Source organism: Pseudorasbora parva, chromosome 12 (assembly GCF_024679245.1).
Source record: "Pseudorasbora parva isolate DD20220531a chromosome 12, ASM2467924v1, whole genome shotgun sequence".
In the NCBI taxonomy this organism is placed as follows: domain Eukaryota; kingdom Metazoa; phylum Chordata; class Actinopteri; order Cypriniformes; family Gobionidae; genus Pseudorasbora; species Pseudorasbora parva.
Genome location: NC_090183.1, coordinates 29,106,781 through 29,134,450, shown reverse-complemented (window position 1 = coordinate 29,134,450; position 27,670 = coordinate 29,106,781). Strand labels below are relative to the sequence as shown.

The 27,670-nt window shown below is 37.9% G+C and overlaps 1 protein-coding gene and 1 long non-coding RNA gene across 6 annotated transcripts in view; one reads left to right on the top strand and one right to left on the bottom strand.

The window, feature by feature from the left end:
* pde4ba (phosphodiesterase 4B, cAMP-specific a) overlaps positions 1-27,670 on the top strand; it is a 198,531-nt gene that overhangs the window by 163,396 nt on the left and 7,465 nt on the right. For 4 of the 5 annotated variants that reach the window (XM_067459784.1, XM_067459785.1, XM_067459786.1 and 1 more), the window contains one exon: positions 20,582-20,694. In XM_067459784.1, coding sequence (XP_067315885.1) covers positions 20,582-20,694 — 113 coding nt within the window. Of the gene's footprint in view, positions 1-20,581; positions 20,695-26,881; positions 27,387-27,670 lie in introns of those variants that run through there. The other variant, XM_067459789.1, reaches the window with a different exon arrangement.
* Positions 15,955-18,333, bottom strand: LOC137094278 (uncharacterized). Its single transcript, XR_010908628.1, has 3 exons — positions 18,014-18,333; positions 17,744-17,850; positions 15,955-16,707 (listed from the first exon to the last, which is right to left on the bottom strand). It is a non-coding gene; the product is annotated as an uncharacterized lncRNA (long non-coding RNA).

The window sequence follows — 27,670 nt, the reverse complement described above, 5'->3', positions numbered from 1 at the left end:
TGACAGAAGTCTCCCACTTCCAATGTAACCCCCAGCGCATGCAGAAGTGTAGTGATGTAACCATAACTGAGACAATGAGACGGAGCCGCTGACTTACTGCCTGCACCTAAACTGCCTCCTGTGTGTCATACAAACAGGGTCATTGGGCAGGAAGGAGAGCGCAGATTTTTCCTGTTTTTCCCATACCGCTGGAATCCTCCGGAACCCAGGAGGTGTTTTTCAGTGTGCGAGTGTTAATTCCTCGCACACACAGGTCGTGAGATGAACTTGTCTGTGGCTTAATGACCAAATGGGGAAAATAGGATGTAGACTGACAAATACCATTGTCTTCTCTATCAACACGCACTGATACGGACACACGCGCGCTCATATGTCAGCAGGATCAGGTGCCTGTGGTTACACTGAACTGTGTGTGTATAATCGTATAATTAACGTATAATCAGCTCATATTTTTGCTAGCGTAATATATTTGGATCCACAGATTATAAACCAATAAGTTTTATCCCACATTTATTTGTGCACTGTGTGCATGGGGGTCCATTTGTCCATGATTTGTGGTGTATGAGGAATTTGTTGTGATGGCCAGAATTTCCGGAACTCTCCGTCTCTGGCAATGGGGATGTTTTTATGTTTTTGTGAGAGCAGGAAAGTCACAGGTAAGACCCTGCCGTTGTTCATCCAGAGGAAGGCAGACATGTTAAAGACTCCTGCTGCTAATCTGAGGTTAGGACAAGATAAGGAGGAGATTTGGATCTTGGTAACTGATCATAGATCAACATCTAGATTATTCACAGAGATGACGGATCTAGCCGTGGAGTTTATCTTATGGCCTTCGAGAGATACGCTTCAGAGAAACATACAATAGCAGTGTTTGTTTGACTATAGCTTATGAGATGAAATCACAGATGAAATATCTGCACGTACGTATTTCTTTACAGAAAACTTCAACAAATGTGATGGTTGCTTTACCTCAGAGCCAGTCGAAAGGTTCATCACCCTTTGTTAGTATTGTTGTTCGGCAAACTATGCGTTTAGTTCCTTGTTGTCACACTTAAGAATTTAAAAACTTGAGAATCTGAGAATTGGCACAGAGTTGAGGTTTTATGCTCGAGGCCTTTCCAATTAAACTTTACCTTTTATAGAGCATACCTCAGGGTGTGGATGCACACCATACAGGTGCCAGTAAATACACATGTAATACTTTTTTTTTTTTATCACAACATAATATAACTAAACAATTTATTTTACAATAAATGTGGTGTATTAATATAATAAAAATATGGTATAATATGCACTTAATTGCTACATGCAAATAACATAAATATATAAAATATAAATACATAACAAATATTATTACACTGAAAAAAAGTTTTGGTTGGTTTAACTTAAAAACGTAAGTAACTTGGTTGCCTTAAAATTTAGTTTTTTAAATAAAAAATTTGAGTTGATACAATGAAGGAAATTGGTTTAATAAATAAAAACTCAAAATATTATTGTATCTGAACCACAAAAAAAATGGATAAATCATGAAAATAGCACTATTTGGCTTCACTGCATCATCACAAATAAAACACACAATTACCCAATATGCTTACAAAATCTTTTAATAATATTTGAATAAAGGTTGTCGATTCTCAAAAATGTTCATTGTAATTTTTTATGAACAAATTTTTTATGAACTTAAACTCAAATTTCTATGAACTCAAAATTTTAAGGCAACCAGGTAACAGATTTTTTAAATTAAACCAACCAAAACTTTTTTACAGTGTAATAATATTTGTTATGTATTTATATTTTATATATTTGTTATTTGTATGTAGTAAAGTGGATATTTTACCATATTTACTGTAAAATAAATTGTTTAGTTTTTTTGCATTGTAGAAAAGTTTCTATTTCAAATACATTTTTATAATACTTTTTTTTTTTAAACAATTGAACTTTTACTTTGACATAATGACTGCATCTAATCATCTACTTGATTGATACACTTGATAAACATTTGTTTTTTCCCTTGAGGAACATGACTGAAGCTCCTCATTTATATGTTTCTTTGGATAATGTCTAAAAAATGATTTATTCTGAAATCACGTTCAGCGCCTCAACTGTACACACATGGACTTGTATTAGTGTAATGAATACTTTCAGTTGAACAAAGCACACGTGACACACTTTAATTGGATCTTTTATGAAATGTATGAGGGCTGAGTATAATGGCATTGTGCCGGCCTATTGAAACTATAAACAGGAGGTGATGCGCAAGTGAACTTCATGCTCTTTCCTTATCACATCCTAGCTGGCCTGCGCATTCACACGCATATAGATATAAGGTCAGCTTACTGTTACCTCCATAAAACATTAATATGTCTGTAAGATTAGAGAGCTTAACACGAGGAACCATCACAACAGAAAGTGCGGCATGTAGAAGAAGCCACATGAGTGACAGCTGTAATGGGTTCACAGAGTACCTAGAGAAGGTCATTGCAATGCACCCTGGCCTGCATGCAAACGTTCTTATCAGCTGACCGGCCTAGTGTGGGATAGAGCTGGCTGAAGTTCCCCACTTGAGTTAAAAAACAAGCTCTTTAAAAGATCAGAGGGCTATGAAATGGCATGTTATTAGACGTCTCTTTTATTTCCAAATGGACAAACAGTCCACCCACAAATGTCAATAGAAAATGATTTAATTAGTCTTTATTTCACTTCAAAGTTCTCTTATCTGTCATAGCCTGAAAGATGCGTTTCTGTTTTTCGCTTACACATTTTGGAATCCACAGGTTTCCCAGCAGCCAGATCCACCCAAACGTGGTGCCAGGAAGCTCCGGTCAAGGGCACCTTGACCAGTGCGCAGTTAATTTTAATCTGAAATGATACCAGTGTGCGATTCACCTTGAAAGAGCTACCAAACAAGGTTACCATGGTGATAATTTCCTGCCATTTCTCTGTTACAGTATCTTATTCATGAGCTAGATATAGTGGCACTTCCAGTCACAGGACTAGTCAGGGTGCACACTTTTAGGCTCTCCGTGTTTGTTTGTGCCAGACTTGCTGAGCAGTCACTCTTATGTCCAGTAACTATCCCTTTCCTTTTCCCCAGGGAAATTCTTTCTTTTCCATTACGCTTTTTTCAGTCACTTTCAGTAATGGTTGTCTAGGTCTATATTTAGATTGAATTCTTCATTGAAGAACGTCACAAATTGTGAACCAATTACTCATCATACATTTTGGACTGCATTGTTGCTTTGAGTAACATTTTTAGAAAATTTTACGCCTCTGGGAGGGAAGTGGTGTAATGCACTATAATCATTAACAAAATAAATGTTTATCTTGAATCATTAGAAGTTCCTTATTTGTTAGTATTTTTGCATTATTTGGATAGTTACACTCTCTTAATTTTTTTACCAAAAACCCCTTTACCCCCTTTAACCCTTACCCCCCTTAAAGGTCACAGTCAGCCTGAACAGGTTTCAGATGTGCTGAGGAAGAAATGCACTGGGAATGTTTTTCTGGGAAAACCCTTCAAGTTCTCACCCCTGCTCTCAGATTTTTAAATATGTGTGCAGGTTGTTCACGTGCCACACGTTTGAGCTGAACCCAGAACTCAAGCTTTGATCCGTGAAGCTTACGTCAATAGCAACCTACTCATTCTGAACCTCAATCAGTTTAATTTTTGATACGTTTTTATAATAAAGTGGAAAAGATCAGAGCGAGGCTCATTTCAGTCTGATTTTGCGTCAGAGCTTGAGGAATGGCTTGCTTGTTTGGGCTTAATGGTTTAGATTAGGATTGACAGGGTGAAATGTGGTTTTAGATCAAAATGTTGCCTCTGAAGTTATTTCCCTGGCAGAGGTTTTGTTGACTAATGATTTTAGCGTTAACGGCTTTAGCTTCAACAAAGCCCTCAAACTCCCCATCTGGCATTATTTGGCAGGGGTGTTTTTGGAGGTTGTTTTCACTGGAAGTTGCAATGGTGGTCTTTATAGTGGTCCACCCAAGGGAGCGACAACCTGCGTCAGTGTCATCGTCATGGCTATCAGGGTCATGCTTATTAATGGCACGAGAGGTAACGCCTCACGTGTAAAACTGCGGGTTTAGTTTGTGCATGAGTGGAAATATTTGAAATTGAAAGGGTAATTTGGAAACTGAGTGGCCATAAATGTTTTGGCTAATTCCTGGAGGCATAAACTCAGATTTTCCCTCCATACATAATGCACAAATATGATTAACTCTTTGCTCTTTTTTTTCCTCCAGTGATTTGCCAGTGCTGCATGAATAAAATTAAGCTCATGGATGGAAGACAAGAGCACCCGTTTATGAGGCGTAGATTATGAAAAACTCCAAACAATGAGCTTTGAATTTGCACTTGCCACAGGAAAGACCATAGTGAGACATTTTATGATTATGACCAGGAAGTAAGACAGACTCTTCCTGTTTGTTTTGCACGGATATGCAAAGCCACGCATATATGTCTGTTGTTTTGCCTCGCTTTTAAACATAAAAAATATGCAGGATCTATCCATTAGAATATGCGTCATCACTCATATGCTTGTGCATGATATTTGCTTAGTTAGTGCCATGCAATATTGCTTTGCATGCAGTAAGGTCCAAATATCTGAGTACTATTTGAATATTTGTATATTATTTTATTCGTTTTTTAACGGAGCAGTGCACATTAATGTTCTGTAGTCTACAGACACAATCTGGGATTCAGTTTAAACCTTAAAGGGTTAGTTCACCCAAAAATGAAATGTATGTCATTAATGACGAAATAAAGATTTGAATCAGTTATGAATTTAAGCGGTTATGAATCAGCTTATTGATTCATAATTCAGATCGCCAATGTCACATGATTTCAGCAGTTTGGCAGTTTGACATGTGATCTGAATCATGAATCAATACACTGATTCATAACCGTTTGAATCTTTTTTGAGGATTGAAAACAAACCCGGAAGAGAAGACAATGCTGAATAAAGTCGTAGTTTTTGTTATTTTTGGACCAAAATGAATTTTCGATGCTTCAAAAGATTCTGATTAACCAACTGATGTCACAGATGGACTATTTTGATTATGTTTTTATTAGCTTTCATGGGCAGTATAGTGTGCCTACACTTGCATACGCTATCGGACTAAATATATATAAAATATTTTAAACTGTGTTCTGAAGATGAACGGAGGTCTTACGGGTGTGGAACGACATTAGGGAGAGTCAATAATGACATAAATTTCATTTTTGGGTGAACTAACCCTTTAAAATGTGTTGTTTTTTTGTTTTGCTTTTTACATTTGAGAAACATGTTGACATGATGTTAGTAAGAAATATTAATGATGCACTATTCATAGTCACTAATCAAATACATTTGTGCAGATTTTTTTTGTCCCCTCCAAAAATAAATGCACCGTCCTCAGTATTTCTTAGACTTTTGGGCCCAACTGTATAAAACAATGTATCTACCAAAACTCCTTGGTTATTTTCATTCCAGCAAAGGAGCAACAAACTTAGTAGGAGAAACCTCTTTTTAAAAAAACAACATGGTACCTCTGGTCAAATCATCTCCGTTCATCATCTACCTCAGACTTGTGTGCCATAGCAACAGCTCTAGCAACAGCCCACCCAAACCGGCAGGGTCTGGCAATAAAGTGGGAAAACGTCAACAGAATGGAAGCCTTTGAGGCTGGAGGACCATGCTGGGTCAGTGATATTTAAGTACACCACATCCTTACCCAGTAAGGGCCTTGTACTGTAGCTGCAGACTCTGGAGACATTTTTCCTAATGCTTTGTGTGCGTGGCTCGTGTGTGTCTACGTGACCGTATCTTCATTTCTCTTTGGTATTTGACCACTAGCTGACTTAACTGATGTGTACGAGTGTGTTTGTGTGAAATGTGTACATGTCATCACAACTCGACTGCCTGACTGATGTCTAGAGTGTGTGTTGATTCTGTGTGTGAAAGTGTGGAATGCCACACTCTCTTCCTAAAGCCCCTGGTCCACTGCTGGGTGCCAAACTGGCTTCAGATCCCTGCCCTGCACCATGTTTATGCACTCAAGACCCCTAGAGACGCCGTGACATCATCAATAATATTTTCAAACACCTCTGGTCTCCAGCAAGGGGTGTGTCTTTTTGCACAAAGCGGATTGTTGGAGTCATTGGAGTTGGATTAAAACTCGCAAAGTGCGTCATGCATGTCGACGTTATGCATCGATGCACCATTTGCCAATCTGATAGCCTGACAGATGCCATTTATAATTTACATTTTTTTATGTGGTTGTTAACAGCAGATGGATTCACTCTAAACTCTTATAGTCACGCCACATTGTTCCACTATGTAATAATTATGGTATGAACGATAAGACCAGGCCTCCTGCCATAGTCTAAAGACAGGTGTTTTCAAATGCCTATATAAATGTTATGTGTGCTACAGCATTGACGTCACCTTGAATTGCTCAGATGCTCGTACTGAAGGACTACCATGGGTCTATTGAGACATGGGGCCTCTAAACTGTTTTGTTGATATATTACAATGGCATAACAAACCCTCTTCCTCTCCAAGAAATATTACATAACTTACTGCTCTATCAATGTATTGTCTTATTAAATGTACTATACTTTTATAGAACCCTTTAGAAACTTAAGCAGCGTGTTTCACCAATTACAAGAGTTTCTTAGTGTATGGGTTGATAAAAAGTAGGTTTCTAAAAGTTCTTTAAAAATATATAAAAAGTGTCAAATTTAAATGTATCAATGTACAATACATTTACAACTGTAAAAGTCACAGATGTTTTAAATGTATAATGTGTAGTGAACAGATATCACATTGTTCAATGTTAATGTGATTTTGCATAAAACAAATTGTGGTTTGTGTCTGTGTACAGATAATCGTTGATTCCGTTCGGATACTTTAATCAACACCTTTCTTTTAGGCAATGAGCAGCACATTCCCATGGCAATTTGTAACAATTTTATTGTTTGGTGAATTGGTGGCAAAAAATAAATGAATTCAAATATCAGTTTTCTAAATATATGTTTCCAAACAAATTGAAGTGTATGTTTATCACACCATATACCACATCACCATTTCCCATGAGATTCCTATTTCTTGTGAGTTCTATTGCTGGGTGTAGGAACCCTAATTAGATATAATCGATTTCACTACTGTGTATATTACACTATATTATGCATTTATTTCTGGATGTTTTTTCTATATTTTGATGGTCTTTACATTGGAGATCTCGAAATGGATCATTCATTGATTATCACACTGGAGTTGTGCTGAACCTCGGCATGTGGTTGTACTGATTCCTGTGTTAGCAAGTCAGTTTAGAAGTACATCAGTCTCTTAGAGGGGTACTTAAGTGCTGGGAAGATGAATCTGTATTTAAACTGGGTCATTAATGTAGTAGAAATTTTAGTATGTAGTAGAATTATTTTTCTACTACATACTATAATGTATGATATACGTTATACATATATTATGATATATCCCCCCCCCCATACTTAAATGAAGTATTTATTAAGCTATATAAACACAAATGCTCTTATAGTAAATTGCACATACAAGAATGCTACAAAGAATTTTTAACAAATTATGACTCAATGGATAAACCAACAAAAAATGCTTTTATAGTCACTCCAACACTTAATCAAGCAAATTAGGACTTGAAGTCAACTGTAATAAATTGTTCATGCACAAATGCTAGAAAGAATGTTCAAGGTTATTTACCAAATATTAACAATTAAAAACACTCTTAGGCACCTGTAAGGACACTTGAGCAAATTATCACCCGTAAACTGGATTAACTATACCCTCAAAAACACACACACACACACACACACACTCACACACAGACACACACACACACACACACACACTTTTTAGAATATTCCTGAAAGGGAACTATACAGAAGATCTAACACCACTAGCCTACTATCATCATAATGGTTACAGTGTGTGTGTATGCACCTGCTAGTTGTGAATTCACTAAACAGAACTTATGCATTTATAATGAATGTAAAGACACTAGAGAGCATTTGTACTTTTCGTAACTAGCATGCATATTATACGTTATCCACATTTATAACGTACTGGACTTTTGATATTTAAATTACATCCATGTAGGTTATTGTAGATTATTGTTAATGAAGTTATGTTTGTAATACATAGTAATACGTAGAAAACTAGCTAGTGATAGCTAAGTGACAGCAATGAAACGTCCAATACGTCCAATATTAGTTGATAATATTGATAATACTAAGTACATTTATTTTGTTTGACAACTTGGCTGAGATAAGAAGACTTACCTCTATACTGGGCTTTCTCTTTTTCCGTCCTTGTGCATCCGCGGGTTTAGAATCCTCATTTTTGATGAACGAGCAAGGGATGAGCACTTGCCTGACACAACGCCTGAACCAATAATCAATAATCACCATCAAATAAATCTAATAATCAGGTTGATAAGTAATTAAACGTGTGGCTGAGGGGGCACCCTAGGATTATCATGTTTAATAAACATTATGTTGTATTTCGCTTGTTGCGATTCTATGCTTAATGGGAAGTAAGCCTAAAGGCGGCACTAGAGGGCACTTGCGCCCCCAAAACAATTGTCGCCCTAGGCAACCGCCTAGCTCGCCTATAGCAAACATTCACAACGCATGTTCAGTCTGGCACATTTTCAGTTCATGTCTTTGGAAGCTTAACTTTCATAAAATAATTTGAGAATTTGAAACACTCACTTTGCTCTGCCGGCCACTCCGTTTCCATGAATGCCTGCAGCTGTGAGTGCGATCCCACCACCCATGCGCGGGTTAAAAAACATGCAGAAATAGCTCCCTCTACTGGCTATAGTCTTTAGCCTCTGGCCAAAGATTCCTCCAATGACGAAAAATAACCCTGTGTCTGAATATGCAAATCTCCTTACTATATAGTGAATAGCAGTATGTGAAATGAGTAGTATGTCTGAATTCACAGTGTTCAAAAAGCAGTAGGCGGTAAGTACCCGTAAAACCAACTCCTACTGCAATGATTCTCTAATTTACATAATGGACATTACTATCTGTAGACTATGGGAGATGAATCATGAATGGCAGGGAAGCTATGCAACTATATATTCTTCATATTATAGCTCACAGGACAATGCTAACATATAATACATTCAGATTGCATTCATATTACACACATTCATGATTGATCATACTGTACAGATGCATACTTTTAACATACTTTTTGAAGTTCTCTAATGTAGAACGTACTCAGGCAGTATGCTATTTCAGATGCTAGATGAGTAAAAAAGGAAAAAGGAAAAGACAGCTGAAGGCCCAAACGTCTGTGCAAAAGTTATGGAGCAAATCTTGTGTGAAATGTCCGGCCTCTGTCTGCAAAGATCATTTTTACATAGTCTGTGGGAAATGTTGTGCAGGTTCACACTTTGTATAATCATTTTCATTAATTAATTAATAGGACACATTTAATGATTAATGATTAATTCCAATATACGGGTCATTTTGACCCTCTTTATGCGTTTGGCTAATGCATTCTAAGGTTAAAACTAACGGCTTTAACTAACACACCGCAAAGTGGAATTCTCAGAATACTGCATAAAAAACTCCTCTACTCATTTCAGTTGTCTTTAACAATATAAAAGTTTGTTGCTGTAATTTTGGTGGGTTCAGTGATGCTTATTATCCCCATGACTTTAGTGTCCACATAAGCCCAAGCAGAGTCCACCATGCCAAAAGGAGCTAGAGGTCTATGCCTCAAAAACACTCAGCTATCTTTACTCACTGGGATTAATGGGCATAGGTGGAAAAGCAGAGATATTATGGGTCAGAGAATGTCAAGTGTTGGAGTCAGCTAGAACGATCAAGCACAATTGATTGAAAAAGGTCATACCTTTTGCTTTCAAATCTCAAAACAAAAAGTGTAAAGTCTCAGTCGAGAATTAACATCTAGGATAGACCACTCTTCTTTATATGATTCTGACAGCAAGCTTCATCCAGACAACTATGCTGATTAATGTATAAGAAAATGCATACATTTAAGATGAGTTATATATTCGATGAGAGAAACAGATGTCAGCTGAGACTGTTGTCTGTGGGATGTCTGTCTCGGGTTTTAACATTGGCTCTGCTGTGGTGCAGCTTTTGAAAGCTGGGAGCATGCACCCTGCTAACTATTTGAGTTATGCCATTGACGTCAGCACAGCCATAAAGCAGACAAACTGCCCTTCCCCAACGAACAGCCCTGCCAAATGGCTTGCATGTCTTCAAACAAGCAGAGAGAGAGAGAGAGAGAGAGAGAGAGAGAGAGAGAGAGAGAGAGAGAGAGAGACAGAGAGAGAGAGAGAGAAAGAGTTTTAGGAGTAGATGCTTTTGTTTGGGTATTTTAATCAGATTTAAATCTTCTGTGGACAGCTGGGAAAAACAGTCTCCAGTTATTTAAGAGAAGTCAGACAAAAATGTCATTAGTGGCTCTAAGTTTTATTTCCTTCTCAAAATATCAGAATGAGGAAATAAATCGCAAATAAAAACATGTGTGAGTCAACTTTTTGGAAGGTGTTTATGTAAATGCGGGTGAACTAACAGGTGTGTCAGTTAGATTTTAATTAGTGGGGCTTTTTAACAAGCAAACTTTCCATTTATGAGAAACGTTTGTGTAAGGCTTCACCATTATTATTCTGTGCACTGACTGCTCACAACTTTTAATTAAAGGATTAGCTTGCCAAAAATGAAAGTTTTGCAATTATTTACTTACCCCTATATTTTTATACAGCCCCACATTTAAGCCCCTTTCACACTGCGATTCCGGCAAATACACGGATAATGCGACCCGGCATTTGTTCCCGGGCCGCTAGATTTTGTCCATTCACACTGCCAGCGAAATACCGTAATATGTGCGCTTTCACACACAACCCGTAACGGTCCCGGGTCGAGTTGACACATGACATCCGGATGTGACGTATAACGGCGAGCGATCTCAGCTTCAGCGCAGATAGTAAGGAGCTCCGTGGTCTCCACTTGTGTCCAGTTTGCGCACATTTCTGCTTTTTTAGTTTCTTTTGTATACGAACACTCTCTGCGTTTAAAACACCGACTAGCTGTTCTGGCACTGCAGGGTTGTATTATTGAAAAAACAAGCTCTAGGAGTCGCACAATAACTACGTACACGTTGCGGCATTAGTTTTGGCTTTTGTTCACACAGCGCTCGTCCCGGGTCGAATCCCACAATGTTACTAAGTCCCCGACCCGGGTTCAATTCGGTAATCAATTCCGGGACGTGGTTGCTTTCACACAGAAGGCGACACGGCAGTGTTCCGGGAATATTGCGGGTCCGACGTGCAGTGTGAAAGGGGCTTTAGTTTCTTCTATAAAACACAAAAATGTATATCCTAAACAACAATTTTAGAGATTGCTTTAAATAGTAATTACTTTTTCACGAAGGGCATTTTGTGATAATTCTGTTTGAATTTTTCCATTCAAGCGCAAGAAGACCTGAAAGAGAACTCGTATTATTATTTACACGCTTCAGTTGAATGCACACACATAACTTCTCATACAGTGCAAAAGTACACAATTAAGTTCTCCTTTGCGTCTTCTTGCACTTGAATGCTTTAACTGGCACGGCTTAAAAATGCATGAAAATTTGCATCACTTCTGATCGGAACATCTGAAAGGCACATTTGCCATTTTAAGCACTTAATGAATGACTGGGTCCCCGTTGTAACATCACACAGGGTAAATAAGAGCATCTATAGTGGAGAAGACTGGTGATAAAATTAACGTCATATATTATGTTCAATATTTGCAGTTCAAAATATGGAAAAAAAAGATTTTGAGAGTCGTTATCGAAATGACCACATTTTTTATGATTAAATGTTTTTGCCAGCTCTACTTGTTTATAGGGGTTTGATAATACACTTAGCACACAAGACTAGACGATACTCTATATTGTGATTATGATAATGAGACAAGACAATATTTTAAAAAGTCAAAATAGATGACTGGAGAAAAAAAATCTTTTAATTTTACTGAAAGTCACAAAATGCAAAACAAAAATGTTTCTGCAGAAATTTTAAATAATGTGCCTAATGAACGATGTATTATGGGAAATCAGTTTACTGAGCCGAGATGCTCTAGACATGTTGATGTCTGATTTGATCGTAAATCTTTCCGTCTTCCTCTACTGTGCACCTAACATATCCTGTTCACCCGGTTTCCCTGACGATAGAAGGGAAAGAAAACCCAGAGTGATGGAATGGAGTGGTAAGCATGATGGCCACAGGTTTGTTTTATTAATGTGTACAGTGTATGCTGTAAAATAGTTTTCAGCTTTTAGTTGGTAGCGAGTCGTCTCAACTCAACTCCCTTTTGCGATCTTTTATTCCACCCCAGTTCATTCATTCATAGATTTATTGAACACACACAAAGTTACACGTGGATTGAAATGTTGGGTGGAATCCAAACAAGCATTTTTGTGCCCTTGAAGGACAAATACGCACATGCAGAATGATACAGTAATGCTCTGCCCTTGTGGTTAGGACATCATGATGTGTACTTCCAAATTGATTTTACTTATTATCTGGCTGGTTCCCAAAATCATTAAAAGCCCAGCTGGTATCCATTAAAACATCCATGCTAGATTTCTTCTAACATTGCACATCATCCTATACCGCTGACCCCATATTCCCTCTGGAATTTCTGTTGGCTGTTCCAGTAATGGTAGGAGTAAAAGAAAAACCAAACTGACAAAAGTTAGAGCTAATTGGGTTATGTTGGCTTCCTAGCCTATGGTAATGGGGTTGGAATGGGTCGGCGAGGTACTGACAACAGCCCTATTGAGGTCTGTCAATACTCTAGACTTTGGTGGCAGGGTTCAAGGCAGGTGAAAGGACAAAGCCTTCCCTGTGTGTGTATGTTCGTTTTAACCACCCAGGACCTCGTGAATACAAGTTTGGTTGTTGTGTGGTCGCTCACCCCTGATCCCCTCACTGAACTGACTATTGACTCATGAAATGCTTCTCATCAATTCTGAATGTAACGGAACAAATTTGGAAACTTCCAAATGCCACTGTAAACAGGGTGATCTCAATCGGATTCGAGGTGCTTGTGTGTGAAGTGAACACGCATTTTGCTTTGGATAGACAGTGAAATGTACAGTAAAGTATTACCATATTGACAGTATCTCAAATGGATTGTAAACAGTTTTACAAATAAACTTTAGAGACATACAGATCTTTAACTGGTTTCAAATCAAACATTAATATGATTTTGCTTATTTATATTAATACAATATAATCAACCTGGCATATTCTAAGAAAGAATTCATAAACATTTTGTATATGCAAAATTGTTGATTTTCTGTTGAAATGACTGGATTTCACCTGCAAAAATATGTCCACTTTAGAAACAACCTTTACATACATATTCCTCTCAGTACTAATGTGATAATCTTCATTGCGAAGATGAAATCCATTGTTAATAAAGGGATAGTACAACAAAAAAAATTAAATGGTATGTTTATCTGCTTACGCCCAGGGCATCCAAGATTTAGGTGTGTTTGTTTCTTCAGTAGAACACAAATGAAGATATTCAACTCCAACCGTTGCACTGTGCCAGTCATATAATGCATGTCAATGGGGTGTTTATAGTCTCTATAAGAGTAAAAAACACATACACTTATGAATCCATATTAAACCCTGCGGCTCGTGGTGACACATTGATGTCTTAAAACACAAAGCAATCGGTTTCTGCGAGAAACCCAACAGTATTTATGGTATTTCTTTTTTTACCTCATATCAGACGAATCTCATCCAGTATTCCCAGTGCCATACTTCCGCCGGAGAAGGTCAAAATGATGGTGCAATGAATAATAGATATGTGTACATAGATTGCTCATTTGACCGATCCACGCAGGCACTAATGAGGATTTTTTATATATATATATATATATATAAATATATATATATATATAAAATATATATATACGGCATTTCGGTACGGCATTCACGGTTTAATAAGCACTGGTGAATCGGTTTCGATTTACATAACCAACTGCGTTTATATGTTAAGCTTGTGTGTATTTGACAGTACAGTAAGACTGTCCAGTAATCACGTGTGTTTGACAGACGTTTAGTGCGCGCGCTCCATGCAAAATGTTTAACCGGCAAGGCTTTAAAACGCGGCTAACACCCCCTAACTTTAGTGCATATGATTGGATATTTGCTCATATCAGCGGGTAGACGCACAGGCACGCTCAAAAAGAGCAGAGAGATAAAAAATAAACAGAGAGAAATATTTCAAACGAAGAGAAATGGAAATAATTCATTAAAAGCAAAACCGAAATTCAGCAGCACGTATTGAACCGTGAACGCCGTACCGAACGGTTCAATATTATATTGAGTATTGTTTGTGGCATCCCTAATATATATATATATATATATATATATATATATATATATATATATATATATATATATATATATAGGGTCACACCAGGTTTTGACCTCCTTCGGCGGAGATTTGTCTGCTATGCGTATTTATTTATTTTTATTTGTTTTATTTTTATATAAATACTGTTGGGTTTCTCGCAGAAACTGATCGTTTCGTGTCTAAAGACATCAATGTGTCGTCACGAGCCGCAGGGTTTAATATGGATTCGTATGTACGTGTGATTTTTACTCTTATAGTGACTCTCATAGATAAACACCCCATTGACATTATATAACTTGCACAGTGCAACAGTTGGAGTTAAAAATCTTGTGTTCTACAGAAGTAACAAACACACCTTCATCTTGGATGCCCTGGAGTAAGCAGATAAACATCAAATATTCATTTTTGGGTGAACAATCCCTTTAACTCCAAATGCGGACCTATTTTTGATAAGCTATTGCTGTTTAATAGCTATAGCTGCTTTTGCAATTTGTTTCTTTAAAACTTATTCATTAGCCTATAGGGCAAATGTGAGTGTTTCGCCTGAAGAGACCTGATGCGTGCCGTGGTGAAGGGGGCGTTATAGACCATAACTGAATGAATGGGTTCAGAATGAGGAGAAGGGTTTGGATACAGATTGGGAAGGATTTTCAGACTGCTGTTGCGTGCCATGCCCTATCCTATAATTTTGCTCTTGGCAGTTTTAGTTCTTGTTTCTGAAGCGTACCTTTCTAAATGAGTGCAGACTATTTTCTGGAATAGTTCTATAGATGGGGGGTGGGCAGATCTGTGAGAGGACAGACGCATTTGTTTTACAGACTGTTTAACTGCAAACATTTGAATGTTTTAACAATTATTGTATATAAACTGTATAAACTGTTAAATTGTGTTAAACAAATTCTAACCTTAATTTATTTGTGAAAGAAACTTGGACCCTAGCAACACATTGCTCATTGGCTGTCCTTTGGCCTTTTCTCTTTTGAAAATATGGCTTCAAAGTCTCATTTTTTGTGTGGTCCGACATGCCCAATTAAACAAGCACCCGTTTCAACTACTGTGGATGACTCCCATTCATGTGGTCTGGTCGTCTGACTGCGGTCTTTTCCAGCACTCTTCGTTTATTCAGTGTGTCTGTTGTTAAAGTCCTAAGCGCCAAAGCAGTGGCTTCTGCCTCCTAACGGAAAACATTTCATTTGAACCAGTACGGTGCTTCTCAGAAATTGTCATGTTGAGATGAAATCTTAATAAAAAACTCAGGGAATGTCCCGTGCAGTTGTATGATGCTCCATGGTGCATGTAGTAGTGTGTAACATCTGTTGAGAGAGGTTATTGCATCATAAATGAGCAGAGTATCATTTTTGTTTACAGTTTCAATTTCAGAATTGAAACTGTATCTTTCACATTCATAATCAAGATTCTTCAGTGCTTCTTTGCCTCGCTTTAGGCTCAGAAATGAGGCTGCGATATTTGCTGCACCTCGAGTTGTTTGTATGATTTTTGGAGATTATCTAGCTTATCAAAACTCATTGGCACTTTGAGTCCCACACATTTCTGTTTAGACTGTTGGGTAATATTCCAGTGTGAGGTCCAAACCAATGTGGGTGCATAGCAACCTTAAAGAGGGCGCTCTTGAGCATTCTTCTAAATAAACCTACAATGACAAATGAGACACCCGAAGGTCTCATGGATTTATAGAGTGTTAAAGTAATAGTACAAATGAGAAGAAAATTACTTTTAGTTGAATTCCAATTTGTTTTTTATAATGCTTTTGACAATTGATATTATCTCCATCCATTCATAGAAAGATACACTGTAAAAAAAAAAAAAGAGAGAATTTGTAAATGAAACACAGAAATTTGTTCTACTTTAAACTATCAGGTTTATTCAGTGTGTTACTTGCTGTTTCTTTGTAATATGTTGAAATTTATTAGACATTTCTGTTTTCTATGCCCATTTCTCCCTCCATAGCATACTGATTTTTTTTTGTTTGTCAAAAAGTATATACTTTTCTCCATCTTCTCTCCATTGAGATTGGAAGAGGATATGCATGCTTATTTTATTTCTTTATTTTCAATTCACTTTATCACATCTGTTACACTGTTTCACAATGTCCTCTGGCTATAAACAAGCTTTTCCAGAATTTCCCCAACTCTTTCTTTTCTTTCTCTCTTCTTACAGTCAGAAACAGAGGAAGTGCTTTCTTATAGGTCCACTGAGATTTGATCTGACGTCAGTCTTCATGCTTCCTCTTTATTGGAAATCCAATAGTTTATCCTTCCACTGCTTGACTAAGCGTTGAGACATGCACATTAATTCAGGACGGGCATATATGAAGAGAATGAGAAGGAGAGGAAAAATGACACATAAGCACATGCTCATAAGCATATTCTCAATATACGCATCAGGAAGACAGAGACACAGCTGTTACCACACACACCACATCCGACAGCTCACACACATATACGCACAGCGCTCAGCCATAACATTAACACCCTCATTGGCTAAAAGGCTTGATTTGGTATGTGTGATCTGAAGTCATCTCAAATGACACACATGCAAACACATTTTGTGGCCACAAAACCCAAATACTCTGTATACTGATACTTGTTCTTATAACTCCACACCCACATTCGACCTTAAGTGGTGCAGTCAAGCTGTTCACACACAAAACAAAGATGTGTTAGTTATGACGTGAATTATCAGAATGAGACCTGATGAACACAATGGTAACATTTTTCAATAAGATATCATTTGTTTACATTAGTTAATGCATTCGTTAACATTAACTAACAATGCACAGTACATTTTTACAGCATTTATTAACCTTTGCGAATGTTTATAAAAATGTTCATAGTGCATTAACTAATGTTAATAGATACAACTTTGATTTTAAAAATATGTTAGTAAATGCTGAGACTGATATTAAAAAATAAATAAATAAATGCTATAGATGTATTGTTCACTTTTGGATCAAATTAACATATGTAGTTGTGTGTGTGTGTGTATATATATATATATATATATATATATATATATATATATATACACACACACACACACACACACACACACACACACACACACACACACACACACATATACACATAGTTATTTCACAGCTTGTTAGATGAGATCTGTTCCCTTTTTTCTGTTATTGGATGACCTCATGGTATGTGGGCGACTGCAGCATGACCATATGTCAGCATCTTTCCTGGACCATTGCCCCCTTTTTTCCAAATGCGCAATAGCCATTGGTGCTTGTGTGTGTGTGTGTGTGTTGTCTGTGTCTTGAAGAAGAGAACAGGAAAACCCCTTCTTACGCACATGTGGTCGGACTCTTCACTGGTCCTGTCAAACACACTTTGCCTCATATTGACAGATATCAGACCCAAGACTCGTATGCAAATCACCTTTTCACTGAGGGCATAATACTGTGTAGAAATAAAAAAAAAAGAGAGGGGACCGAGATGTGAATTAAATTCAAAGAACACATAAACATTACACCATGGCCATACTTTAAAAAAATAATTAGGTTAACAAACCTCAAAGGGTTAGTTTACCCAAAAAATAAAAATTCTGTCATTAATTACTCACCCCCATGCCGTTCCAGACCCGTAAGACCTCCGATCATCTTCGGAACATAAGAAACTCAGAAAGGCCTCCATTGGCCACAATGTCATTTCCTCTCTCAAGACCCATAAAAGGCACTAAAGTAAAGAGTGAAAATGAGTAAAGTGAGTAAATCATGGACTCATTTTCATTTTTGGGTGAACTATCCCTTTAACCTTAATTTGAACTGAAGAAAGAAAGACAGGTGAGTAAATTATCATTAAATTTTAATTCTGAAGTGAACTACTGCTTGAACTAATGTAGAAACCCTATTGTAAAGGGCTGCAATTAAATAATAGTTTAGATTGGCTGTTTGTTTAAACTGAATTAAAGGGATAGTTCACCCAAAAATGAAAATTCTTTCATCATTTACTCACCCTCAAGTTGTTCTAAACCTGTATGAGTTTCTTTGTTCTGCTGAACACAAAAAAAGATATTTGGAAGAATGTTTGTAACAAAGCACAGAGAACAACCATTCACTACTATAGTAGGTAAAAATACTATGGTTGTGAATGGTTGTTCTCTCTGCTTTGTTACAAACATTCTTCAAAATATATATTTTGTGTGTGAGTGTGTGTTCAACAGAAGAAAGAAACTCATACAGGTTTGGAACAGCATGAGGGTGAGTAAATGATGAAATAATTTTCATTTTTTGGGTGAACTATCCCTTTAAGTATTTCATGTAAATATTCGCTAAAGCTAAATCTGGATTTTAAAACTTTGGGCCATATCTAGGAACCAGACTCTCATGGAGACTTGTGGGTGGTCTTTTGACATGGGTCAGTAAGCAACCACCTAGCGACCACCCAGAACACCCTAGCAACTAGATACCAATGCAATACAAACCACTTAAAACACCTCAGCAACCACATACCATTGGCCTGGCACCCACGCGCACACCCTAGAATTATGGCAGCGTTTTTTTCATGGGCAAGCTCTATTCACATTTCTTTCAGAAATAAAAAAAATGTGGTTATACTTAGCTGCTCTCTTTAAGGTATAAAACAGCTCCTTCAAGTTTTGTGAAGATTTACAAAAAATACACTTTCCGGCTTTTTGACATTGCATTGGTGTAGTGTATAGATACCCTTCCACACGCTCAAAAAAGAAAAAAACAGAAGAAAGATCCACACCAAAGAGCTTTTTCTCCCGGTGTTCGGCGAGCAAATATGTGTGTGTGTGTGGCTTTGAGCATGTGGAGGTTTGAGAGAAGTGCCGTCATTCGACAGGGTCCTGCTAAAGTTCTGCTGCTGTGTTGTTCTGCAACTAGGAGACCCACCACAGCAAAGTCAGAGGCACACAAGGGTTCGTCTGTGTCCCAAAGCCACAGGGCACTGATTCACCAAACTCCCCTCTACTGTAAACACATCTATGCTTCAACCAGACCCACACACACAGCTCACGCCTATATGCTTCATGCATTTCTGTGGTGTGCATGGAATGATGCGGGCCCATTTACGTACATCTTGACATTGATTAAAGCGCATGATAAAACGTGATGGTTTATTATTTTGCATGTGCATATATACAGTAAATGCGCTTTTTTCTCTCTTGTTGCTTTTGTAGTTTTTGGGGTTGGACAGTATAGCATTTTAGTCATTTTGAAAGATAGAAAGTTCAAAAGAACAGCATTTATATGAGATTATTTCTATGCACCATTATTGTATGCGCATTTGCTGAATAAAGTATTCATTTCCTTCTATAAAAAAAAACGAAAATGAAAAAATATTCTACTGACCTCAAACTTTTGCATGGTCGAGTAAGTTTTACTAAATCTTTTTCCACATTAAACTGCCATGCAGTGATGTGATTAAAATAAATCCCAATGTGAATCTTAAACATATAAATTAATCAAAATGATCTACTCTAATGACAGTTTGCTACTAACATTTGAACCAAATAATTTTTTTTTTTTTTAAGATTTCTTTTAACTATTTAGGCCTTGAACAAGGCCTTATAAGAACAAGGCCTTGCCAGCAAAATAACATCAGAAAATATATCTTAATGTTTTAATTTTTACACAACAATGCATTTTTGCAAGGAAGTTTGCGTGTTTAGGTACAAGTTTATGCAGCGAACCATCCAAAAGCAACCCTCTTTGTCTCCTCTCTATTGACACCAGAGCCAGAAATGATAGAAGGGGGGAGGGGATGAGAGAGATGCCAAATGGGGTAGTAAAATGAGGAAGCACGGAGCCAAGAGACTGTATCATCCCACCACAGCCAACTCTCAGACATGAGTGAGAGTGGCACCCAGAGAGAGGGCGACACTGAGAGCGGCAGGAGGGGGTGAGAGGAAAGGGCAGGCAGCCAAAGAGGCAGTATCACCTAGCCACAAGCACCGGGCCAATGAGAGGGAGTGAGCAGGGGGGGAAATCTCTCACAGCTAGCGCTCAGAGGAACCCACTCTCACTCTCTCATACAGTCCGGGAGTGTGTGTGTGTAAGCGTTTGTGTGTGCGAGCCCAGGATGAAGGATCGTCTGGCTGGCTGTGCTCGAGTGGCCGTGCAGCAGGATTTTCACGGTGCCCCTGTTTCTGTGTGTCTCTGTCCAGACGAGTCGTACCAGAAGCTGGCCGTGGAGACCATGGAGGAGCTGGACTGGTGTCTGGATCAGCTGGAAACCATCCAGACGTACCGCTCCGTCAGCGACATGGCCTCCAACAAGGTGAGAAGATGCAGCACTTCATTTTAAGAGGTCCTCTGGAATTTGTAGAAACTCTCATGCACTGTAAATAACTTTTCTTTCTGATAGTTTAAACCCCGCTTTTGCTTCTCTCAATGGCCGCTTTGTGAATGGGGCTATTGAGAGTTGGTCCTTGTGCCAGTTAGCTTGGGTTAAAAATCAGGCTGCTGTTTTCTAGCATTCCACATAAGGTTGCCTCCATTTCAGATCTGTTTTGCAGTATTTGGATATGCAAAAATATGTAAAAATCTAAGGTTTAGTGTGATTATATTTAGTTGTGGTGCATTTCCCTAGGTATTTGAATTATAAAGGCATTCTCACACATTGTCTGTATAAATGTGTTAGCAAGTCTTCCTAGCATATTAAACAGGTTTGTCTTTCTTTTCCAACACGTTTTTCCACACACTTATGTGTTGCTGTGATTTATTGACAGCTAGTGGGAAAATTTATATTAACAATGAGGATAATAAGGTTACATAGTAACTTTTTTTTAATAGTATTTTACATTATATTCAAGTTTACTTTATATTCAAAGCATTATGATAAACAATATAATTCCATTTTAAACACAAATATCTGATATGACAAGCACAATCTCTGTAAGTTACTCTAATAATCAACCTGTATTGTTCGTCGTTTTGCACTTTTAAACAATGTATGTCAATTGTTTTCAAATCACTGTCACTGTCAGCTCATGTGATACTCTGCATAGCTCCTGTGTGTGTGTGTGTGTGTGTGTGTGTGTGTGTGTGTGTGTGTGTGTGTGTGTGTGTGTGTGTGTGTGTGTGTGTGTGTGTGTGTGTGTGTGTGTGTGTGTGTATATGTATGTCCTGCAGCTGTGACTCAGGTTTCCTGTCTCCTTCCTAAGCTCTAGCTGGGTCCAGACTACAATAGGAGTGAGTGCTGTATGGCAGGGCAAGGCTGCTCTCCCTGTTTGTTTCTCCTTCTGCTGACGTCAAACAGGCATACACTGCAACACAGGGACTTTTACTGCAGACAATAGGGATGAATACACACTTACTCCTGCACACACACTCAGAGGCTCAGTCATACAGATATACGTACAGGAAAGGGACGGTTTTTGGGATGACCCATAATTCGTAATGCAAACCAAATAGTTTTCCAGTAAAAGTATTTTTTAAAAAAAACCTTAAAACGATTTATTTGTTATGCAAATTTGCATGTTAATACGTAATATTAAGAAGATTATGATTTTATTTAAGAATTTAAGATAATTGATATATAATTAATTATATATCAATAATATATATATATAATTAATATATATATATATATATAAAAAATTAAATAAATTATCTTAGATAAAATCATAATATATATCTCTTACAGAGATTGTGCTTGATATATATGTGTGTGTTTGTTTGCAAAAATTCACAAAATTTAGTTTAGTAAACAAGAAAAAGATTACTAATTGGGTAAGAATATAAAGTGTATTAAAAATTCAATTAAATGTAATGCAATTCATTCAACTTTCTCTCTAATATTACATCCATTACATACGTTTGCGTCTAAAGCTAATTTATCATTCTATGGATGTATGTATAATTTTACTGGAAAACGACAAAAGCACAGATTATTTTTTTCAGTGCATGCAGATGGACTCAGATATCGCCACAATGTATAGAAAAGAGGACATTCACAAAGCCTGTGATTGTATCATGATAGGCTTAAGATCTGCTCGTTTTCTGGGAGCTTCTGTATAAGTTTGTGGAAATAACATAAAGATAGCCATCAGAGTTTTACAGAGAGGATGTCCAGGACGTCCAGAACCAGGACATCTGACCTTTTGCTGGCCCTTTGAATCTCTGCGCCACCTTATGTGCATTACACTTTACCGCCATGTGCTTGTGTGTGCATGTTAAATCTGCAGTATTCTAGGAGGGGAAACATTTTTTTAACATGTAATAAGTTTATAATATATGACTATTTTGATAATTTAATCAAATGATATCAAATGGTCATTTTTTCTTTATTATATTACATCAATAATTATATCTTTGTTACCCCAATCCGTCTCATTTTATTTTTTCTCATAAAGTTCCTATGGAGAAATTAAAATAGATAGAATGAGCAAGTGTTTCAATTGGACTATAGAGCTATAAAATTAATGTGAATAGATTTTTTTTATTGCAGACTTTGAATTTCTTTTAAACATTTTGAGTTATCACCTAGAAGTCTAGAGGAGACATGTTAAATTAATAAAGTCCTCAGGTGAAAAGGCAGGATTCGTACAAATTGAAGCAGGATAATTAGACGTTTTGAGTTACAGTCTCATTGCTGTCTAGAAGTTTGTGATTTTCCTTTTGGATGCAGCATTTATAACATTTTAAAACTTTTGTAAGTGTGGATTTCCCACAGATCTGCATGTCCGTGACAGTAAGTTTTCTCTGATGACTTAAAGAGGTCATATCAGTATGCTTGATCTGATTCCAGAGCACACTAGAATTTACCCTATAAACTATGTTGCAATTTGGTTATAGTGCCAGTGAATGTGTGCGCACGCGTGTGTCAGGAGGCGGTCCCATGCTGAGAGGGGGAGTGTGTATACAGTAACACACTCATACACACTGAAGAATAGTCAGCGCTCACTGCTCAAATCAGTTAGTAACACTATTGCGCCTGTCACGCTCCGAACCTCAAGACAGGGCAACACACACTCACGGCAAGCAGGACTTAGAAAACTTTACTCACTTAAAATGGGAGCTTGCTACTTTGAGAAAAAAGAACATAAAAAGACCGGAAAGGGTAACTGTTTTGAAAAGGTGAGCCTGTGTTTTATGATTTTACAAGTTATAGTGTGCTGCTCCTTTTTGTTGGATGTTACTTGGTGGACTTTTCAAGGACATAACTGTTGCTTAAAGTAGCTTTCTCAACTTTTCTGAGCTCTAAAGATGAAAAGTGAATGCTTGGACAGCTTGCTTGGGATGCATTTTTTTTTTTTTTTTTTTTTTTGCACAGGTCTTTCTTGTATTGAAAAGTTGCATATGGGACAGTGTGGATGAAATAGTGTGGGCATGGTGTTTAAGAGAGGATGTGTTTTACAGTCACAGATCTATAATCTAAGCCGTTTGGAGCCTTGTGATATTGAACTAACGCTCTCAAGTCAAACTACTATTCCTGCATAATTTGTTTGGTTGCAGACTGAGAGTGCCAGTATCAGTTGTATGAGAAATGTTAAAATAGTTGTAGTGTAAATGTTCTTTTTAAGTGGTTTAATTTTTGCTGTCTTTTTCTGATCACCTCAAAGCTGAAAAAAGTTTCCAGTTCCTTTCTAATCTTAAGCAATTAGGGTCCTAATTGGTTGTGTGGAGACTTAATCAACAAAAAGGATTTTTTTTTAAATTGGTCATTTATTAACTAATTTATTTACCTACTGTGTTGATTTTACAAATGCTGACTTTAAGCATACAGGCAAATGTTGAATTTACACATACACTCATAGCCTACATGCACATCCTGAGAAGTTTAGAGGAAGTGAAACATTAGGCTTGTATCCTCAGGCAGTGTCAGTTAGCACACAAAGAGTTTCTTCAGAAGCTGTTATGTCATTATTTATGTTATTGTTCTAATATACCAGAGAACTCATTTGTCATCTTGATGTGCGTCATAGTTTTTCAAAGACTTCTTCCAGCCATCATCATTATGTATCAATGGCTTTTAAGAATTTGCCGATTTTGCAATTATGTGCTTCTGAAATGACATCATTCAGTGCAAGAAAACTCCCACAATTTCTGACCAAGAAACAGATGGGGGTTTTCCCCACTAGATGATGTACACATGACATTTACATGGTTGTAATTGAACAACATTAGTGCATTGTGTGTGTGTGTGTGTGTGTGTGTGTGTATATATATATATATATATATATATATATATATATATATATATATATATATATATATATATATATATATATATATATGGGGTCATTTACATGTTAGTTTTAGTATTGAGAAAAAGCAGATCTCAATTGACAGGACAACTGAAAAGTGAAATGTATTTTTATGATTGATTGACTCGCCTGTCTGTCCTACATCAAACACATTGATACATTAGACAAGGTCATGATGAGAGTACAAATTGATTGAACATGCCGCCGGCGAACAGTGTGAGGTGACCAAACAATCTATCTCATTTAGCATCTATGGGTTTATACTGCCCACTAGTGGAGAAAATTAAATTGCATCCAATTGCTAAATATCCCCCAAAAGCACATGTACTGTGGCTTCACATACGGTACTCCACAGCTGTTTAAAACAGCATTTAGCTTATTATTTTCTATTCATGTTAATGTTAACTGAGAGACTGAAGGGAATGTGGAGAGAATATTTCTATTAAAAAGCATCACCTTGCAGAATTATTTGAATGAACTAGTGAAGGCAAAAAAAATGTGATTAAATGGTGAAAAAAGGAAAATGATTTCTGGATATAAATATACATAAATATATATAAATTTAAACTTTTAGTTTTAATGTGCAATATGTCAGATACATTTTTTTGCCTCTAAATGCATTACACAGGAAATCCTAGCGATTGGAATCAGGTAGTTTTTGAATGGTCTTTCTCTACAGAAGGAACGTCTTTAAAAAAATTATTTCCCCTCATTCACCCTTAACTTTTCTCAGAGCAGAAGTCGGCGCACATCCATGTTTCTCACAGGGTTTAGAAAGAGCCACTCACATGGATTTATTGATAAGGATGATAAGAAGAAATGTGAGCCGCAAAAGGCACCGTCTTTGATATTGTCAGAGTTGTTTACAGCTCTGACTAGACATCTCGCGCACTGCTGAGGAACCCCCACTGCAGCATAATGCAGAGATTCTCCTCTATTTTCCACCCCCCCCCCCCCCCCCCTTCTCCCTCCTACTCTTTTTTATTTTCTCATGAAGGCGCATAAACACAGACACACACACACACACACACACACACACACATTGTCACATTGTTTTTGTGAAATGCGGGGACATTCCATAGGCGTAATGGTTTTTATACCATACAAACCGTATTTTCTATCCCCCTACTGCCCCTGCCCCTAAACCTACCCATCACAGGGTTCAGCATTTTTACTTTCTCAAAAAAACTCATCCTGTATGATTTATAAGCATTTTGAAAAATGGGGACATGTGTAATGTCCTCGTCTTTCACCCTCTCCGTTGTCATTATACACATTTGTGTCCTGATATTCCACAAAAACAAGCATGCACGCACACACACACGTGTCGCATGGATAATCCAAAAACCCTTTTAGCTCCTCAAATGTCTGTGTTAATGGGCAGAAACAGTCTCTGCTTATAAAGCAATATCAGTTTTACTCCTTCAAACTTTTACGTGTAATTCAACGCGTTCTTTGCCGTTTCTTTGTAATTATGTGTGAAATTTGTGTGAAAAGTGAAAATGAGGGTTTTCCCTGTTAATGGACTTTGCTCGTTTTAGCTGTGTCAAGGACGGCTCATCGATTTTGTCCATCTGCCCTCCTCCCTGTTCTGATGATTCAGGGGGTTGATTTGGCAGATGTTATTGAGACGCAGTGGTGTCCTCGTGATTACTGGGCAGCCATCTTTGGAAGTGAGGGAGGGAGGGAAGCCTCAGCGGCAGCCCATGTCACATGACACTGTTGCCATGGCGTTGGGATGTTGGTGTAATTGGTGTTCGGATGTAGACGGGGAGGCATAGAGAGAATCATGGGGGGGGTTGATGTCACCGAAAAAAGACAAAGAGAGGCAATTATCCAAGTCTCCCATCATACCCTACAGTAAAAATAGCACAGGGCTCCATATGAAGCCTTGTGCATTATGGGAATGCAATAAATAAGAGTGACTGAGCCTGAAATAACTTAGACTCATCTAGAGCTCCCATCTTCCCGTTGCAGTATTAAATGTTGTACTTGATTAGAAATCCCTCAAAGACAAAAGTCCGAGTCGTAAACTCCCTTTCTTTCTGTCCTTCTTTACATGTATTTTTCCTTTCGCAATTTCCCCACATAACAAAGCGGGTCTCCCCCCTTTCTCTGGCATCTCTGTGTCAAATCATATGTGCCTATGGAGCGTGTTGCTGGGGCTGACAGACTGGAGATCGGGGGAGAGACGCGGGAGGGAGGGGGCGAGAGAGAAAGACCGAGCGAGATGATGAAAGAGCGTGAGCGTACTGCTGCAGCAGAGCGGCACTAATCCAGCAGAGGAAGACCCCCCTCCAGCCAGATGAGCATCCCAGCGTTTTTTTCCCTCATCTCTCCCTCCCTCTGCTCCACTGCTCCTTCATCTCCTCCATAATTCATCGGCACTTTCAGACCCTCTTGCTTCGCTTCCAGCTCCGGCCGTCGCTCTCTGCATCAGGACGGGTGTTCGCATCCTCTGTCGGCCCCCGCTCGTATCCTCAGCCATGGAGAGTCAATGCTGGAGCGATTTGGCCGAGAGCTGCCATGAAGATGGCTCGTGTCTGCTCCTCAGCTACTAATCCATACCTAGCAGAGTAGGAGAGGAGAGAAGAGGGGATTTTTCGCTTTTCCCGACCAGAAGAATCCCTTTCGTCTGCCTCTCTCTGGCTCTTTTCCTTTGTGGTATAGGAGTGCGCTGTTGTGGATTTCGGGAGATTAAATAGGATCCAAAATGCCTGAGGCCAATTACCTTCTCTCTGTATCCTGGGGTTACATTAAGGTGTGTATGGTGGCTACTGAGCTGTTTTTTGGTTTCCTAATAGAGGTTGGTTTTGGTTTGGTGTTTGTTGGTGGTCTATGGAGAGACACTGAGGAGGAAAACCTACAGCAAGTCTCGCTGTGTGGCATCCTGTGCTGGAATGTCTAGATCTGAGCTCTTTCGGGCTCTTCTTTTCACATTAATCTGTTGTGTTTTGGCTGATATGTTGATTTGGATGTCAAAAAGCACAGCTAAATGGGTCGTTTTTATGACGTTTTGTGATTTTTGTACTGATGAAGCTTTAA